Genomic DNA, 19,982 nt, shown 5'->3' with positions numbered 1-19,982 from the left:
ACTGGTCATTTACTACACTTTGAAAAACTGGGAGAGTTTAAAGATGCATGCACAGCAAGTGACCCTGCTCAACATCTTGACCTCCAGCAGCTAGCGGGCTTCATATCTAATCTCCTTCAGTCATTCAAAGCACGCTTTGGAGAATTTCGTGAGCGCACTCCTTTTTTTAAGTTCATCACCCATCCACACGAGTGTGCAGTGGACAGCGCCCACCTGAGTTACATCCTCGGTGTCTCCATCAGAGATTTTGAGCTACAAGCTGCTGACCTGAAGGCCTCAGACATGTGGGTGAATAAGTTCAAGTCACTGAATGAAGATTTGGAAAGACTTGCATGACAGCGAGCAGAGTTGGCGAGCAAACACAAGTGGGGAGAAATGAAAAAATTTCAACCCACAGACCAGCGGATTGTCAAAACTTGAAATGTGCTTCCCATCATGTACCACACACTGCAGCATGTGAGTGCTATATTAGCAACGTTTGGCTCTACATATGCGTGTGAGCAGTCTTTCTTACGTCTAAAGAACGTTAAGACCAACCTATGATCACGTTTAACGGATGGAAATCTCAATGCCTGCATGAAGCTTAACCTCACCACGTATCAACCAGACTACAAAGCCATCAGCAAAACCATGTAGCCCCAGAAGTAGCATTAATGGTAAGAAGTACTTTATTCATCATTGGTTAGCAACAGCAAAACAACATTATTAAAAAGAATTTGGAGGCCCTGGCCAGTTAGCTCATTGGTAGAGCATCGGCCTGGCGTGCAGAAGTCCCAGGTTCGATTCCCAGCCAGGGCACACAGGAGAAGCACCCATCTGCTTCTCCACCCCTCCCCCTCTCCTTCCTCTCTATCTCTCTCTTCCCCTCCCGCAGCCCAGGCTCCATTGGAGCAAAGATGGCCCGGGCACTGGGGATGGCTCTATGGCTTCTGCCTCAGGCGCTAGAGTGGCTCTGGTCGCAACAGAGTGATGCCCTGGATGGGCAGAGCATCGCCCCCTGGTGGGCAGAGCATCGCCCCCTGGTGGGCATGCCAGGTGGATCCCGGTCGGGCGCATGCAGGAGTCTGTCTGACTGTCTCCCAGTTTCCAGCTTCAGAAAAATACAAAAAAAAAAAAAAAAAAGAAAAGAAAAGAAAAAGTATTCAGAGACTTATTGTACTTTAAAAGTGTTGGTCTTACATAAAATGCACACATTTACTTGTATTTAGTGTTAAACATATTGTATGGCTCTCATGGAATTACATTTTAAAACATGTGGTGCTCATGGCTCTCTCAGCCAAAAAGGATCCCAACCCCTGAATTAGATCCTAGTTCCTTTAAAACAGGGGTTGGGAACCTTTTTGGCTGAGAGAACCATGAACGCCACATATTTTAAAATGTAATTCCGTGAGAGCCATACAACAGCCCGTGTACCTTACGCATTATCCAATAAAAATTTGGTGTTGTCCCAGAGGACAGCTGTGATTGGCTCCAGCCACCCGCAACCATGAACATGAGTGGTAGAAAATGAATGGATTGTAATACATGAGAATGTTTTATATTTTTAACGTTATTATTTTTTTTATTAAAGATTTGTCTGTGAGCCAGATGCAGCCATCAAAAGAGCCACATCTGGCTTGCAAGCCATAGGTTCCCGACCCCTGCTTTAAAAGATGCCTAGAGCTGGCATTTCAACCTGAAAGTGCAGGGAGGAAGATGAGAGAGAGGATAAGGGCCCACTTCTTCTCCGTGTCTATATACTCCTTTCTCTCTTTACAAAAGGAGTTTGGTAATGGGATAGTGTTTCTCAGTTCTGGCTTTTCTTTTTTTTTAATTTAAACTTTGAAATCATTTGGTCTTTTTACTACTTTCTTTTTTTCTTATACTTTGACAATTTTTAATCCTGAGATTTGATTTTTCAAGGATTTTGTCAGTGTGGTAGGATGAGCTTGTACTACCCTGTTTCTCTGAAAATAAGACTGTCTTATATTAATTTTTGCTCCTAAAGACGTGCTAAGTCTTATTTTCAGGGGAGGCCTTACTTTTGGGGAAACAGGGTACCAGCTCAGGACATTATAGTTTCAGATGGACTTGTGCTCACCTCAGTACCTAAGGTATGGATCTGTTAAATACTTAACCTGGCACAGTGTCTCAAACTCTGCTTACTTGCTGCCCTGGCTCCCAGTCCTGGCTCTGCCTGGCTTTTTCCTGCCTGTGGGCACTCCACACTTTATAGAAGGGACACAGCACCAGAGAAGGAGCCAGTGGGTAAGAAGAGAGCCAAGATTATGAAGCGAGGAATAAGAGCAGAAGCAGGCCGACAAGGAAGTGGAACATATGCAATGCAAACCTCAAGATGAAGGGGGTTGGCTTATACAAGATTCTTTAGTCACACCTGGAGACTAAAGTTCCACATGATGGCGACATTTTCCTATGAAATTGCAAGTAGTCACCTTGAGATGAAGTGATTTCTAATGTGAAAATGTTTTATTTTCTGCTATAAAGTCAGACAGTAAAGGCAATGATTTTTGTTTAAGGGTGAGAAGACAACCCTGTGTAGGGCTTTATCTGCATATGGTCCCCCAATTATTTGTAAAATGATGAGTCATGGAGCTGCTCATTCTGTACAAAGAGGCAGATGATGAGAATGTCCCAGTTTCTGTTCATAAGAGCCAGCTCTGTGCCGTCAGGATCTATGCAGTCAGGATGGATTCAACTCAGGTGTCACAATAACTGATTACAGCAATCACACTAAGTGATCTTTAAGAGGCTATATTTTGTTTAGTTTTTGTCTGAGGCAGTAGCATGACATAAAATTCCTATCAAAGGAGTTGAAAAAAAATTACATGTTTTAATCTTTTTTTTTAATTTTTAAATTTTATTTAGAAAATTAACTTTAACAGGGTGACTTTGATCAATAAGAGTACATAGGTTTCAGGTGAACATTTCTATAGCATTTGAACTGTTGATTATGTTGTGTACCCATCACCCAAAGTCAAATCATTTTCCATCACCTTATATTTGTCCCTCTTTACACCCTTTCCCCTACTCTCTCCTCCCTCCCCCTCCCCTATACCCTCTTCCTCCTGAGAATCACTTCACTTTTATCTATGTCCATGAGTCTCAGTGTTATATCCCACCTATGTGTGAAATCAGTTTCTAGCTTTTGCTGATTTACTTATTTCACTCAGTATAATGTTCTCAAGGTCCATCCATGTTGTTATAAATGTCACTATGTAATAATTCCTTAGGCTGAGTAGTATTCCATTGTAAATATGCACCACATCTTCTTTATCCAATCTTCTATTGAAGGACACTTTGTTTCCATGCTTTGGTCACTATGAATAATGCTGCAATGAACATGGGTGTGCATGTGTCTTTACGTATCAGTGTTTGCGAGTTTCTGTTCCATTGGTCTGTATGTCTGTTTTTCTGCCAATACCATGCTGTTTTGATTATCATGGCTCTATAGTATAATTTGAAGTCAGGTAGTGTGATATCTCTGGCTTCAATTTTTTTCCTCAAGATTGTTTTGGATATTCAGGTTTTTTTATGGTTCTATATGAACCTGGTAATTTTTTGTTCCATTTCTTTAAAAAATGACATTGGGATTTTGATTGGGATTGTATATTGCTTTGGGTAAGATGGCCATTTTAACTATGTTGATTCTTCCAATCCATGAACATGAAATATTTTTTCACTTCATTGTGTCTTTTTCAATTTCTTTAAATATTATTTTGTAGTTTTCCGTATATAGGTCCTTCACATCCTTTGTTAAGTTTATTCTTGGTGCAATTGTAAAAGGAATTTTTTTTGGAGTTCATTTTCTGATACTTTTCATCACTGGTGTATAGGAAAGCACTGGACTTTTGTATATTGATTTTGTATCCTGTGACTTTACTGTACTGGTTTATTGTTTCTAATAGTTTTTATTTTTACTCTTTGGGGTTTTCTATATACAGAATCATGTCATCTGCAAAATGTCATACCTTTACTTCTTCTTTCCCAATATAAATGCCTTTTATTTTGTTCTCTTGCCTGATCACTCTGGCTAAAAATTCCAGAACTATGTTTAATAAGAGTGGAGAGAGAGGGCAGCCTTGTCTTGTTGCTGATTTTAGAGGATTTTTTCACCATTTAGTATGATATTAGGTGATGGTTTGTCATATATGGCCTTTATTATGTTGAGGTACTTCCCTTTGATTCTGATTTTATTGAGTGTTTTAAATATAAAGGGATGTTGTATCTTATTGAATGTCTTTTCTACCTCTATGATTAATAGGATCATGTGATTTTTGTTCTTTCTTTTGTTGATGTGGTGTATTATGTTGATCTATTTTTGTATTTTGAGCCATCCTTATGCTCCTGGAATGAATCCCACTTGATCATGATGTATTATTTTTTTAATGTGTTGTTGTATTTGATTTCCTAGTATTTTGTTTAGAATTTTTGCATCTGTATTCATTAAAAATATTGGTCTGAAGTTTTCTTTTTTTGTGTTGTCCTTCCCAGGTTTTGGTATGAGGGTTATCTTGGCCTCATAAAATGTGTTGGGAATTATTGCTTCTTCTTTTAGTTTTTGGAAGACCTTGAGAAGGATAGGTTCCAAATCTTCTTAAAATGTTTGGTAGAATTCACTAATGTAGCCATCTGGTCCTGGACTTTTGTTTTTGGGAGGTTTTGATAGCTGTTTCTATTTCTTCCCTGCTTATAGGTCTATTTAGGCTTTCCACTTCTTTGTGACTCATTCTAGGAGGACTGTATTGTTCTAGAAATTTATCCATTTCCTCTAGGTTGTGGAATTTGGTGGCATATAATCTTCCATAATATTCTACTATGATCCTTTGTATATCTATGATGTCTGTGATCATTTCTCCTCTTTCATTTTGGATTTAGTTTATATGAGCCCTTCTTTTTTCCTTAGTGAGTCTAGCCAGTGGTTTGTCAATTTTATTGATCTTTTCAAAGAACCAGCTCTTTGTTGTATTAATTTTTCTATAGTTTTTGTTCTCTACTTCATTTATTTTGCTCTAATTTTTACTATTTCCTTTCTTCTGCTGACTTTGGGTTATCTTTGTTCTTCTTTTTAGTTCCTGCAGGTTGTGGTGTTAGGTTGTTTACTTGGGATCTCTTTTGTTTCATGATATAAGCCTGTAAGGATATAAATTTCCCTCTTATTATTGCTTTTGCTCCATCCCAGAAATTTTGATATGTCATGTTGTCATTTCCATTTGTTTGGATATATCTTTTAATCTCTGATTTTATTTCTTCTTTAACCAGTCATTTTTTAGAAGTATGTTGTTTAATTTCCACATTTTTGTGGGTTTCTTTACTTCCTTATTACAGTTGAATTCTAATTTCAAAGCCTTATGATCAGAAAATATGCTTGGTATAATTTCAATCTTCCTGAATTTGTTGATATTAGTTTTGTGGCCCAACATATGGTCTAGCCTTGAGAATGTTTCATGCACACTGGAGAAGAATGTATAATTTGACTTTTTGATATGAAATGTTCTATAAATATTTATTATGTCCATTTGGTCCAGAGTGTTGTTTAAGGTGGAACAAAGATGGTGACAGAGTAGGCGGATGTTCCAACTGCCACCTCCCAGGACCAAATTGGATTACAACTTAATTTAAGAACAATCACCTTGAAAAACCAACTTTGGACTAAAATAAGAGGAATCTATAACCAAGGATCACCCAAGAAGCCACACCAAGACTGGTAGGAAGGGCAGAGATGTGGAAAGGGCTGCTCTGCTCCCAGGAGTGAGTGGCGGTTGAGGGTTGAGAGGGACTCTCACTGCAGAAAGGTTGGCCCTGAGACATGTGGGTGCTCAGCCCTAGGTCTGGAGCCTCAGCCTAGAGCCTCAGAGCCTAGAAGAGGCATCCAGACATCATTTAGCTGTGAAAAGAGCTAGGTTTCTGTCTGTGAGAAAGAGACAGAGCTCTCGGACACAGACTCCATCTTAAAGGACCTGTGGAGAAAACTTTGTTCATAGCCACTTACTCGGGACTCTGGCAGGGGAGAGCTGAGAGAACTGGAGTTGTGTGAGGAGAGTGTAAAGTTGGAGGCCCAGGGAGAGACACTGTATGTGATGACCACCAGAACCCCTGTGCTGAGTCATTCTCCAGTTCTGCAGCGGCCATCTTTCTTGGGTGGAGCAATCCCCTCTGAGTGGCATCAGCCTGGGGAAAAGCAGCTGCTCCACCCTTGGGAGTTTCTCTTACCCCAGTCATGGCGATGGGTTGCTCTGAGAGGCCAGGAAGCAGGGGGCGCATTAGTGACTCAGTTTTCTGGTGTTGAAACCAGAGCTTCCCCCCACACTCTCCCAAATCTATGACTGGTGCTTCCACCTCATGGAAGACTCAGTTGAAACTGTTGCAAGAGTGGGAAAACCATACCTCTGGGTCTCAGAGGCCACACCCACTGGACTCCTGGGGCCATATCCTATTGAGATCTATGAAAAAAGTCTGGATAGACTGACACCTGAGGCCAAGGGGTAGAGCCACACCCACCACCCTTCCTAATCCCTAAATTGCTGCAGGCTCTAGACTCTAGCAGAGGTTTTTTCAGTGGCTGAACCCAACAAGCAGCCAGCAGACAGAGGCTGCAGGAGATGGGACTCAGGGAAACTTGGCTGTTTGAGTGGACCTTCCCCCAGGCCCAGTGTGAATATAAGCTAGCCTAGGTGTGCAGCTTGGTATTTCTACATACACCTGGGCCTAGCAGAGGCAGCCACAAATTCTGGATTGCTTGTAGCTCCAAGAAGGTTTCTGAGGGCAGTCACGGGCAGTGTCTCCCACTGGTCTTTGCTGGGTTCGTGCTAAGGAGGCCCAGGGCTGAAACATCCAGGGGCCAACTGTGGAAAGTATCAGTTCAGGACCTAACAACCCTTGCTAGAGTGGTATCTGAAGGAAAAGCTCATCACACCTGGCTCAGTTGAGGTGAGTTCCACTCTCTGTGACCAGTACCGGCACAGTGGTTCATGTGCATCAGATATGGTGGAGCTTCACAGTCAGCCGGCCTGGGCTCTGGATATTCTGTCCTTCTAGGCTAGATTCCACAGGGGGAAGGGAGAGAGGCTTGAAGCATGGACATTTAATGTGTAGGTCCTTGTGAATCTATTGTTGGATCTGGTTGAGGGGCTTAGCCACCTTCTGGAAGGGCACAGTCAGCCACAGGAGAAAACTCTCTCAGTCTTCCTCCCTGAGACTGGGGGCTCATCAGCTCAAAGAACTTCTGCAGAGGGGACTGTTGGCCACACTTGGTCTGAACCTGCTGCTCACCTTGTTGGGGAGAAATAAAATTTGAGTATCAGCAGTGGCTGAGGGATCAGGCTCTGGAGTAGGGGCCACATTCCCCGTACTGAGCTCCTGACCAAGAGACCCCTGAAGTAGGGGGTCCTACAAACGTTGTATTCATCACCTCAGCTGCCTTAACCCACTAAGTGTGCAACCTGTAGAGGGGTTGGTTGGGTGAAGCCAGTCTGAGCCCACACTACAGTGTTACTACAGAAGACTCTGTGGGAAGACCAGGCAACTGTAAGAGGTGGAGGAGCAGCTGAAAAGTAGAAACAAATCTTATAGAGCTTGGGGCTTTTACAGAGCTGCTGTCATCTCTAAGGAGAAGGAAGTTGATTCTTATACAAAGGTTGGCCCTTCCCACAGTACACAGGCACAGAAACAGCAAAAAGAGCAGTAGCTGCAGACTGGTAGCCCACAGCAGGTTCAAACAACAGCTGACACCAACCCAAGAAGAACTAGAGCCAACACTACTGGTAGTGGGTGGCAGACAGCACCAACCCTAGACTCAACTACCTACACAGACTGTTGTTTAAGGCTCATATTTCTTTTTTATTTTATTTTTTTAATGGGGTGACATCAATAAATCAGGATACATATATTCAAAGATAACATGTCCAGGTTATCTTGTCGTTCAATTATGTTGCATACCCATCACTCAAAGTCAGATTGTCCTCTGTTACCTTCAATATAGTTTTCTTTGTGCCCCTGCACCTCCCGCTTTCTCTCTCCCTCTTCCATCTCCCCCTGTAACGACCACACTCTTATCAATGTCTCTTAGTCTCACTTTTATGTCCCACCTACGTATGGAATAACTACGTATGCAGTTCCTGGTTTTTTCTGATTTACTTATTTCACTTCGTATAATGTTATCAAGATCCCACCATTTTGCTGTAAATGATCCAATGTCATCATTTCTTATGGCTGAGTAGTATTCCATAGCATATATGTACCACATATTCTTTATCCAGTCATCTATTGATGGGCTTTTTGGTTGTTTCCATGTCTAGGCCACTGTGAACAATGCTGCAATGAACATGGGGCTGCATATGTCTTTACGTATGAATGTTTCTGAGTTTTTGGGTATATACCCAATAGAGGGATTGCTCGGTCATAAGGTAGTTCTATTTTCAGTTTTTTGAGGAACCACCATACTTTCTTCCATAATGGTTGTACTACTTTACATTCCCACCAACAGTGTATGAGGGTTCCTTTTTCTCCACAGCCTCTCCAACATTTGCTATTACCTGTCTTGTTAATAATAGGGCTCATATTTCTTTATTGATTTTATGTTTAGATGATCTAGCTAAAGCCGTCAATGATATGTTGAAATCTCCAAGTATGATTGTGTTTTTGTCTGTTTCTATTTTTAGATCAGTTAGTAGATGTCTTATATATTTAGGTGTTCCCTGGTTCGGTGTCTTCAAGTCAGCATTATCAGTTATGAGTATGGCTATATCTGCTTTTCTTTGGATATTATTTGTTTGGAGAATCATTTTCCAACCTTTCACTTTGAATCTACTTTTGTCCTTGCAGCTTAGATGTCTCTTGAAGGCAATATATAGTTGGGTTTTGCTTTCTGATCCAATCTGTTGTGTGTCTCTTTATTGGTGAGCTCAGTCCATTTACCTTTAGGGTAATTATTGACACTTGAGGATTTCCTATAGCTATTTTATGTTTTGTTTTCTGGTAGCTCTATGTCTTGTCTGGTTCTTCTGTTTTTGGCTTCTGTCAGTTGTTTTGTTTGCTGGTATTCCATACTTCTTTCCTCTGTTTCTTTTTTTTAAAAGCTGTGTGTTTCAGTAGTGGCTTTTTTTGTGGGTAGTTACCATTAGGTTATTAAGAGAAAAATGTTCATATGTACAATAGTCCTTTGTCTTATGAATGCTCCTGCACTGCATCCTCCTTTGCTACTGCAGGTCTTTATCTTCTTCCCTTTTATGTTATTGTAGTTTTTTTTCTTTAATTTTATTTATTCATTTTTAGAGAGGAGAGAGAGAGGGAGAGAGAAAGACAGAGAGAGAGAAGGGGGGAGGAGCTGGAAGCGTCAACTCCCACATGTGCCTTGACAAGGCAAGCCCAGGGTTTCGAACCGGCGACCTCAGCATTTCCAGGTTGACACTTTATCCACTGCACCACCACAGGTCAGGCTGTTATTGTAGCTTTTATTGTGACATTGTGGGAATTTTTACTTGTAGTTTTGATTTGTTTTGTTCTCTGTGTCTGGTTAAATAACCCCCTTGAGTATTTCCTGCAGTCAAGGTTTTATGGTGATACATTCCTTCAGCTTCTTATGTCTGTAAAAGTTTGTATTTCTCCTTCATATTTGAAGGATAACTTTGATGGATATAGTATTATTGGCTGGTAATCCCTCTCTTTCAGTACTTTGAATATTTGGGTCTACTCTCTTCTGACTTATAGAGTTTCTGCAGAGAAGTCTGATGACAACCTAATGGGCTTCCCTTTATATGTTATGGTCTTCTTTTCCCTAGGTGCTTTGAGGACTCTTTCTTTGTCATTTATTTTTGACAGTTTTATTACAATGTGTCTTGGAGTAGGTCTGTTTGGGTTGAGGTAACTCAGCATTCTGTTTGTTTCTTGGATTTAAGGCTCTAACTCTTCCAAATCAATTATTTGTTTGAATAGGCTCTCCATTCCCTTCTCTGTCCCTTCTTCTTCTGATATACCCATTATTCTTATATTGCTCTTTCTTATGGAGTCAGACAATTCTTATAGAGCTCTCTCAGTTTTTTTTTAATTCATGCATATCTCTCCTCTTCACTCTGTAGCAGCTCTAGTTGCCTATCTTCAATGTCACTGATTCTTACCTGTATCTGGTTTGCTCTGTTAGCTAAACTTGCTACTCAGTCTTCAGTTCTTCTATTGAGCTCCTCATCTGTGTTTAAAAAGTTTCAATCTCCTTGGTGAAGCATTTGTTTTGTTTTTTAATTTGTTTTCTGAGCTCTTTAAGTTGCCTATTGGTGTCTTCTCACATCTCATTGAGTATTTCCAGAACTTCTATTTTATTTTTTATTTATTCATTTTTTAAAGAAAGAGAGAGAGAGGGAGAGGAGAGAGAAGTGTTGGGGAGCAGGAAGCATCAACTCCCATATGTGCCTTGACCGGGAAGCCCAGGGTTTCGAACTGGTGACCTCAACATTCCAGGTTAATGTTTTATCCACTGCACCACCACAGGTCAAGCCAGAACTTCCATTTTAAATTCTCTATAATTTAACTCCAATGTTTCCATGTGATTAAGATTTTGTTCTGGAGATTTTTCATTTTTTTCTGAACTATGTCTCTGTCTTGTGTAGCCATGGTATTCAATGTATTCTTCTTTGATGGCAGGTGAGAGTTGTGTTGTTACCATGCTCAACAAAACCTAACCCTAACAAAACAAAACCTAACAAAAAAAATGAAAAATTAAAATAAAGATACAATAAGAAATACAAAAATTTAAAACATTATGACAAGAAGAAACACCACAGAAAAACATGGAAAGCAAACAAAAAATCAAAAACAAAACACTCACAAAATATAATAATAAAAAATATAAAAATTAGAGAAAATGAAGTTCAAAAGAGAAAAAATAAGAAAATAAGGTAAAAAGCAGGGGAAAAAGGAAAAGTAAATTTTGGTTTTGAGAGGTTTCTTCCCATAAGTGCTGCTGTATTATAACTTTTAGCTCTGTGAAATTCCTGGACTATCCTCTGCTGGGATGTAGCTATCACAATGATGTAGGTGGGGCCGCAGGTGCATCAGTGGGTGAGGCGTGTTGTGAGGGCTTTATGGCTTCAGGTTTCTGGCTTTCTGGCTCTAGCAATAGCGATCCAGATATGAAGCACCTCTGTTCTTTAGGGAGAGAGTGGCTCTGGAGAGCTAGCTGTGGGCTTTGTCTCTGCCACTGTAGCTACCATAAGGTGAGGGAGGCAGGATCTGGGAGGCTGGGGGCTGCATTTTAGTTTTCTTTATTTCTGCCAAGTGTGGGCTGCAGGCAGACTACAAGAACACTGTCCATGACCCCAAGCTCTGGCCACTTTGGTTTACCTCCCCTTCTGCTCCTTTATCTCACCACTTCTCCTGGCAGAGGGAGACTCAGTCACTCAGAGTTTCCCTCTCTGTACTACTCAGAAAAAATCCAGAGAGTTCGAACCTCCTTTCTCTCTATAGTCCAGCAGATAAAAAAAAAGCCCAGTCACTCCAGGTTTGTCTCCTCTCCTCTTCAAAACCTACCACCAATGCATTTTATCTTCTGCCCCCTTTCATCCCATCCCACCTTTAGTCCATTCGGTGCGTGGATCTGTCAGGTAAGCCTGTGAGCCCAGCTGGGGTTCCTTTGCTATATTATTTGTTCAATTTGTTGAAATTTTAAGGGGAGAGCTCAGGAGTATCTCTCATGCTGCCATTATTCTGACATTATCCATTTTAATCTTTCGTTCATCAAAAATCTCAGGAGTTGTCTTCCAAAAGTCAGTTTGTATAAATTAATTGTGTCAGATACATAGCCAATTTTATAAAAGATTATGTCTCAGAAGAGTTAACTTACAAATGCCTACTCAGTTTATAACATGAAATATTGAATCTTTGAATGAAAAACAATAAGAAATCATTCTAATGTTAGTGAATGAAAAAGTTATAAATGAAAAACCTTTAAAATTTATTCGGAAAACTAATTCACTTAGGAAAAAGAAAATTTAATTAAAGAATACAAAGAAGGGAGATTAAAGTATTATTAATTGGGGAAACTAGGTATTATTAAAATTTCCCAGCCCTGGCCGGTTGGCTCAGTGGTAGAGCGTTGGCCTGGCGTGCGGAAGTCCCAGGTTTGATTCCCAGCCAGGGCACACAGGAGAAGCGCCCATCTGCTTCTCCACCCCTCCCCCTCTCCTTCCTCTCTGTCTCTCTCTTCCCCTTCCGCAGCCAGGGCTCCATTGGAGCAAAGTTTGCCCGGGCGCTGAGGATGGCTCCATGGCCTCTGCCTCAGGCGCTAGAGTAGCTCTGGTCGCAACAGAGCAATGCGCCGGATGGGCTGAGCATCGCCTCCTGGTGGGCATGCCAGGTGGATCCCAGTCGGGCTCATGAGGGAGTCTGTCTGACTGCCTCCCGTTTCCAGCTTCAGAAAAATACACCCCCCCCAAAAAAATTTTCCCACTTTAAAATGGTTCAGAAACATTAAAGTAATGCTCAATGTTGTACAATATCAACAAAACTGTAAATTTAGTGCCTACTATGCTTCAACACTATGTTAGGCACTGTGTAGCTATCAATGAACAAATTCATAAAGAACTGGAGAGATTATACCAGTTTAGGTCATTTTCATCCCAAAGTCTGTAATCCTTTGATAATAGGTCCCTGAGACATTTCAGGTGATTATTAAGGGAACCACCAGGGACTCCCAAAGGCTAAAGGTTGTTAACGTGTGGTTGAATTCAGGTTAGGATGTTTGTCTTTTTGGTTCTAAACATTAGCATGACTCCTTCAACAGAGTAGAATTTCAAAATGCACTTGTTCAGGGTATGAGTTTTCGAACGAGGTCAGAGACTTCTGTAAATTCTGTTCATGGCTCTCTATTTGTCTAGTCAGGCATGGAGCAAGTGCACAATTAAGGTTTGTTGATGCACTGACTGGATGAATGAAGATCAAAACAATGAAGAGAAGTGTTCTTATTCCTGAGGTGGTGCCATAACTTTTCCAGCCTGATGGTTTTTAGGTCAACTTTTGGTTGTAAATATTCTGGACAAAGAAATAATTATTCTGACCCTACTTTTGCAGTGTTTTGATCCATAATTACAATTGTGCTGTGTCAGGAGTCTTCTGTATATAAGTTGAGCATATCCACACCAGTGTGATATATGGTTGCAGTGTAGCCAGTCCTATTTTCTGTTATTCTTTTTTGGGGTTATTTTTTAATACAGATGGAAATCAGATTACAGAAGAGTCAGCCTTGAAAAGATATTATGAAGATGCCTTAAGCCAGGAGGAAATGGAAGAAGACAGAGTCTATCTCACTGTTTGTCTTGAGTACAAAGGTTACCTGTAAGCTGATGGTATAAATATGAGCCTCAGAACTAGCTAGCTGGTCTAGTCACACCTCCTCTTTAGACCTGTCCCCTTGAGTAAGTTTAGCTGTAGTATTTCAGTCAGCAAGGTCAATTTGGGAATAACTCCTCTCTAAACCAAACAAAATCCACAATCTTCAAGGTTTGTGTTTTTTAGAACTCAGCAGATGGAGAGAAGGAGCTATACTGAGCATCCTGCACTGTATATGACCCAGGGTTCATAGGCTCTGTCCTACTCCAGTCTTTATCTCAAGATAATTTATATTTTAGTTCCTTCTCAGTTTCACAGACTCTCTGTCAGACCTCAGTCCCAAGCTCCCAGCCTGTCTCCTATGGCATGAGCTACAACTGTCAAAGCAAAACTAAAGTTTCAAAAGAAGCATAGTTTAATGTAGTATTATATTAGAATATTTAAACATCTCTAGTGGTTTCTTTTCCTTTAAAAGTTTTCATTATTCTGATTTAAAAAATAATGAAAGATCATTGCAAACAGTTATGAAATAATAAAAAGTACAAAAAATAAAAATGATTTACACTCTCACTACTTGCATACAAACTCCGTATTTCCTTCAAGACTTTTATTCTTTTTTTGAGTTGGCTACTTTTTAAAATTTAATTTATTGTGTTTACATAGATTCTAGTGTCACCCCGAATGCATCCCTCCCCTATATTCCCCTCAACATCTCCCTCGCCTCCCTCCTTCCTTCCCTTCAGGTTTAGTTCTGTTCCTCAGTTCACACTGTTCCTTGGATTCCTCAAATGAGTGAGGTCATATGATATTTTTCTTTCTCTGCCTGGCTTATTTCACTTAACATAATCATTTCCAGGTCCATCTATGTTGTTGCAAAAGGTAATATTTCCTTCTTTTTCATGGCCCCATAGTATTCCATTGTGTATATGTATCACCTTTTTAATCCACTCATCCACTGATGGACACTTGGGCTGTTTCCAGATCTTCCCTATTGTGAACAATGCTGCCATAAACATAGGGGTGCATTTCTTTTTTTGAATCAGTGATACGGTGTTCTTGGGATATATTCCTAAAAGTGGGATGGCTGGGTCAAAGGCAGTTCCATTTTTAATTTTTTGAGGAATCTCCACACTGTTTTTCCACAGCGGCTACACCAGTCTGCATTCCCACCAGCAGTGCAGGAGGGTTCCCTTTTCTCCACATCCTCGCCAGCACTTATTATGTGTTGTTTTGTTAATGTGCGTCATTCTGACTGGTGCCTTCATGACTTTTTTTAATGAATCTTTTTATTTTATACTGTCGGTAAACTTACACACACACACAAAATCGGTGTCCTGCTTTTTAAAAAATCTCATTTACTTACCTCCTCTTTCTTTTTTTTCTCTTTCTCTGCTATAAGTTCAGCCCTTCTTGCAGCAATCATATCATCCTATTAAAAATAGATATTCAAATTTTAATAGATAATGATGAAATTATTTTCTGTGTATTAATATAACACACACATATCTTATAAACACATATGAGTGTATGTGTATGTTTGTGTGTGTGTGCACATGTGTATTTTTCCCCTCAAAGTGGGAATAACATTTGGGTGGAAGGATGCTGAGCTCTCCAAAAAGGTATGCGATTGGTGATTATGTTACTATACATCCTGGTACCTTGATCAGCCATTTCCCTTCAGAGGGATAAATAGCTCTTGGAGCCATTCACTCTTCTAGAAACTTTAGAATTCCTTTCTAATTTATTACTTACTAGTTTGCTTTTGGTGAAGAGGTAAATTTTGTACATGGAGGAATAGGGAAAAACTTAGAGGCAATCTGTTGAAAATGTCTGATAATCTTATCAAACTATTAAAATATAAGAGCCTAATAAAACCTAAAAATACATATATAAGTGAGGAAAGCATATGACATGTAGTTTGGATACATTCATAGACATGGTGTATGGGCAGTCCTCCTGGCTTTCTAGGGGCCTCTAAATCTAATGCAATGGATCTTTTGATACGTCCCCAAGGTCTACATTAAAACTATTCAGTCCCACTTAGATTTTGGGGTTCACTAGTGCAGGGCTCTCTAAATTGCAATCTCTTTAAATCCTAGGAGATTAGAGTGGCACCTGAAGACACGTTCTAGGGGCTGAGGTCTAGGCCAGCTGTTTTTATCTGGCAATTAGTGAGTATATATTCTAAAGGATGTATGTTTTGTTGACACTCAAGAAATATTTGTAGACAGAATTATAAAGCTGAATGGAATTGAATTCAATTAGTTTTTTGAGACCCCAGAAAAATTCTGGGTGAGAGGCTACAAAAATTTTATCCTTTTTCTTTTTTTAAACCAGAGTTTTACCATGGTTAAATTGTATAGTTGTGAAAACAGTCTCCCATGTGTTTTCATATGACAGAGAACACCATATATACCACAAAGAAATGCAAAGTATGTACAATAACATACATACATATTTTGAGTCTATTTTCCTCTGGTTCTTTCACCCAGATAAGTTGTGGTTAGTGAAGTCTAACCAATGATCATGTATCTGCTAGATGCTATCACTCTTATGAGCACTGCAATATATACACACTATCATATTTTTTCTCAAAACACATCTGCACAGCAGACAGGATTATTCTACTGTATAGGGGAGTTAACAAAGAGGGTTTAACTCATGTAATGTCATACGGCTAGTGGAGAATGGTATAAGACAGTGGTCCCGAACCCCCAGGCCGCGGAGGTCTGTGGGCCATTTGGTACCGGTCTGCAGAGAAAGAATAAATAACTTACATTATTTCCGTTTTATTTATATTTAAGTTTGAACGATGTTTTATTTTTTAAAAATGACCAGATTCCTTCTGTTACATCCCTCTAAGACTCACTCTTGACGCTTGTCTCAGTCACGTGATACATTTATCTGTCCCACCCTAAAGGCGGTTCGTGAAAATATTTTCTGACATTAAACCTGTCCGTGGCCCAAAAAAAGTTAGGGACCACTGGTATAAGAAACTTTCCAGAGAAGGGAATGGAAAAGCAGATGGCATGTTGGGTGCTGCAGAGCAGAATTTGTATTTGTTCTAAGAAACAAAGTTAGAAAAAGGGTTTGGAACAAGATCGGTAGGCTTTCAATGCCAGACTAAAGAGTTCAGACCTTACAGGGTGACCTGACCAAAACAGAGTTTTAGGAAGATTACCCTGGAGGTGGCAGAAGGATGGCCTAGGGAGACAGTGATGAAGCTAGGAAGGACAATTAGGAGATCACTGTAAGAGTGCTAGGTGTGAGCTGAGAAGGATCTGAACCAGGGCAGAGTTGTGGGTGTGAAAAAGGAGGAGCAAATGAATGAGATTATAAACTAGCTCTGGAAATTTGCTGTTTCCTGTTCTATATCCCTAAAATTCCCGAAAATAGGGTATCTAGGATGGACTTCATTGTCCTAGAGCCACCCCATCCAGTACGGTAGCTACTAGTCACTTGTGGCTATTTATTTAAATTTATTGTGTTTACATAGATTCTAGGGTCACCCTGAATGCATCCTCCCTCCTCCATCTTCCCCTCAACATCTCCCTTGTCCCCTTCCTTACAGTGCCCTCCCCCTTCCCTTCAGGTTTATCCTATCCTATCCTATCCTATCATCCCCTTTCCTTCTGTCCTCTTTCCCTCTGGTCCCTTTGATCCCTCCTCTGCCTCAATTCCATTCCTCAGTTCACATTGTTCATTGGATTCCTCAAATGAGTGAGGTCATATGATATTTTTCTTTCTCTGCCTGGCTTATTTCACTTAACATTATAGTTTCCAGGTTCCTCCATATTGTTGCAAAAGGTAATATTTCCTTCTTTTTCATAGCCCCATAGTATTCCATTGTATATATGTACCACCTTTTTAATCCACTTGTCCACTGATGGACACTTGAGCTGTTTCCAGATCTTCGCTATTGTGAACAATGCTGCCATAAACATGGGGGTGCATTTCTTTTTTTCAGTTGATGACATGGTGTCCTTGGGATATATTCCTATAAGTGGGATGGCTGGGTCAAAGGGCAGTTCCATTTCTAATTTTTTGAGGAATCTCCATACTGTTTTCCACAGTGGCTGCACCAGTCTGCATTCCCACCAGCAGTGTAGAAGGGTTCCCCTTTCTCCACATCCTCGCCAGCACCTATCGTGTGTTGTTTTGTTAATGAGCGGCATTCTGACTGGTGTGAGGTGGTATCTTGTTGTGGTTTTAATTTGCATTTCTCTAATGATTAGTGATGTTGAGCATTTTTTCATATGCCTATTGGCCATCTGTATGTCTTCTTTGGATAAGTGTCTATTCATTTCTTGTGCCTGTTTTTTGATTGGATTGTCTTCCTGGTGTTGAGTTTTTTTTACAAGTTCTTTATAAATTTTGGTTATTAACCCCTTATCAGATGTATTATTGAATATGTTCTCCCATTGTGTGGTTTGTCTTTTTATTCTGTTCATATTATCTTTAGCTGTGCAAAAACTTTTTAGTTTGATATAGTCCCATTTGTTTATCCTGTCTTTTATTTCATTTGCCTGTGGAGATAAATCAGCAAATATATTGCTGCGATAGATGTCGGTGAGTTTACTGCCTATGTTTTCTTCTAAGATGCTTATGGTTTCACAATTTACATTTAAGTCTTTTATCCATTTTGAGTTTATTTTTGTGCATGATGGCTTGTGGCTATTTATATTAAGATAAATTAAAATTAAATATTTGATTTCTCAGCACCACTAACCCCATTTCAAATGCTCAATAGCCACATGTGTGGCCAGTGGTTGCTGTATTAAACAGTGAAGATACACAGTATTTCCATCATCACAGAGTTCTATGACAGTGCTGATCCAGCGGTATCTAGTCCCACAGTAAAGTAATATGCAAATGTGCTTTGATATTTCTTCTTTCTTTTCCATTCTCATGCTTATAGAGCCTCTTGGCAGGCAGACATTGTGATCCATTTTCTTCACAGAGATCACAGCAGAAAAGGGAACAATGTCATTAAGAAAAGTGTGAAATTGGGTATCTTCCCACAGCTCTCTCCTTACTTCCACAATTCTTGTATGGCTGAGAGCTCAGCTTGCCTTGATTTGGGATGGCTTACGGATGGCCTGGGACATATACTCTTAGAGTGGTAGAGCAGAGGGATAGATGGCAATGCCTTTGAAGAGGCTTCTGGCTAACCCCAGGGTGAAAAGAATTTGCCAACTGTGTCTGAGCAAAAAAAAAAGAGGAACTTCATGATTTTAATACTTTGTCCATAATTTAATGAGTACTGAGTTGTGAGAATGTATTAACTAACTTAAGTTACAGTATCTTAGAAAGGAAATAAACTGATCAAGCTCTCTGACACTAAAGAAATTTCTTTCATACTATCCCTGCCAAACATCCATTCTGTCTATGCTTATCTATGGATAAGTAGCTCGTGGCCTTCAGTCTTAGTTCTTTTTGAAAATTCTTACTGTTAATAAAATATATCTCTTCTTCTCATCCTCCTACTAATGGTAGTTTCTTACCTTGCAGCCACATGATACAGCTACAAACTCTCTTCTGCATGAAAGCTCCTCAAATACTCCCAACACTGCTCTCATGTTCCATCTTAGTCTTCTTAGTTTCAGATTTAAAAACTTTATTTTTTCCCACCCCAGCCCAGATCTATAGATTTGCCATTTTAAGATGTTGTATAAATGTAATTAATTATATAGGATATGTTCTTTGTTTTTGCCAGGCTTCTTTCACTTACATAACGATTTTGATAATTATCCATGTTGTAGGATGTATCAACAGTTCATTCCTTTCTAATACTGAATAGTAGCCATTATATAGATGTACCACTTTATTTATCTAGCTTCATACAATTGTAAGATATTTAAAGTGTATATCATAATGATTTGATATATATATGTGTATATATGTGTGTGTGTGTGTATATATATATAGAATTATTCCTCCCATTTAGTTAATTAAAATATAAATTAAAATATCCTAATATATTTATCTTTTAATTTTTTTGGTGATAAGACTTAAGTTCTATTGTCTCAGCAACTTTCAATTATACAACATGGTGTTATCAACTATAGTCATCAGGGTATAAATTAGATTCTCAGGGCTTATTCATCTCATAGATGAAATTTTGTTCTAACCTCTTCCTATTTCCCACAACTCCCAAGCCCTGGAAATCAATATTCTAATTTCCGTTTCATGAATTTGACTTTAAATTTAGATTCCACATATGGAGTGATACCATGCATTATTTGTCTTTCTCTGTCTGACTTATTTCACTTAGCATAATGCTCTTAAGGTCCATCCATGTTGTTGCAAACGGCAGAATTTCCTTTTTTCTTATGGCGGAAAAATATTCTATTGTATGTGTAAACACATCTTTTTTTAATCCACTCATCCATTGACAGATACTTAATTTGTTCTTATATTTTGGCTATTGTGAACAATGCTGCAGTGAATGTGAAAGTGCAGCTATCTCTTCAGCATCCTGCTTTCAGTTCCTTTGGTATTGTTGGGTCATATGATAGTTCTATTTTAAATTTTTTGAGGAACCTTTTTACTGTTTTCCATAGTAGCTACACCAATTTACATTTCCACTAACTGTGGGAGACTGCAAGCTGATCAAGTCCTCGTAATTTAAGGCTTAAATTTAAGGCTAAGCTCTTCCCCACACCTTC

The 19,982-nt window shown here is 39.5% G+C and overlaps 1 protein-coding gene across 1 annotated transcript in view; it reads right to left on the bottom strand.

Annotated features, from left to right (window-relative positions):
* The window catches only part of AK9 (adenylate kinase 9), a 176,700-nt gene that overhangs the window by 28,396 nt on the left and 128,322 nt on the right, over positions 1–19,982 (bottom strand). Inside the window, exon 28 of the mRNA XM_066373487.1 lies at positions 14,678–14,743. Within this exon, the coding sequence (XP_066229584.1) occupies positions 14,678–14,743 (66 nt within the window). The remainder of the gene's footprint in view (positions 1–14,677; positions 14,744–19,982) is intronic.

This window comes from Saccopteryx leptura, chromosome 3 (assembly GCF_036850995.1).
Source record: "Saccopteryx leptura isolate mSacLep1 chromosome 3, mSacLep1_pri_phased_curated, whole genome shotgun sequence".
In the NCBI taxonomy this organism is placed as follows: Eukaryota; Metazoa; Chordata; class Mammalia; order Chiroptera; family Emballonuridae; genus Saccopteryx; species Saccopteryx leptura.
The sequence above is the reverse complement of the archived record's forward strand: the minus strand, read 5'-3'. Positions and strand labels throughout refer to the sequence as shown.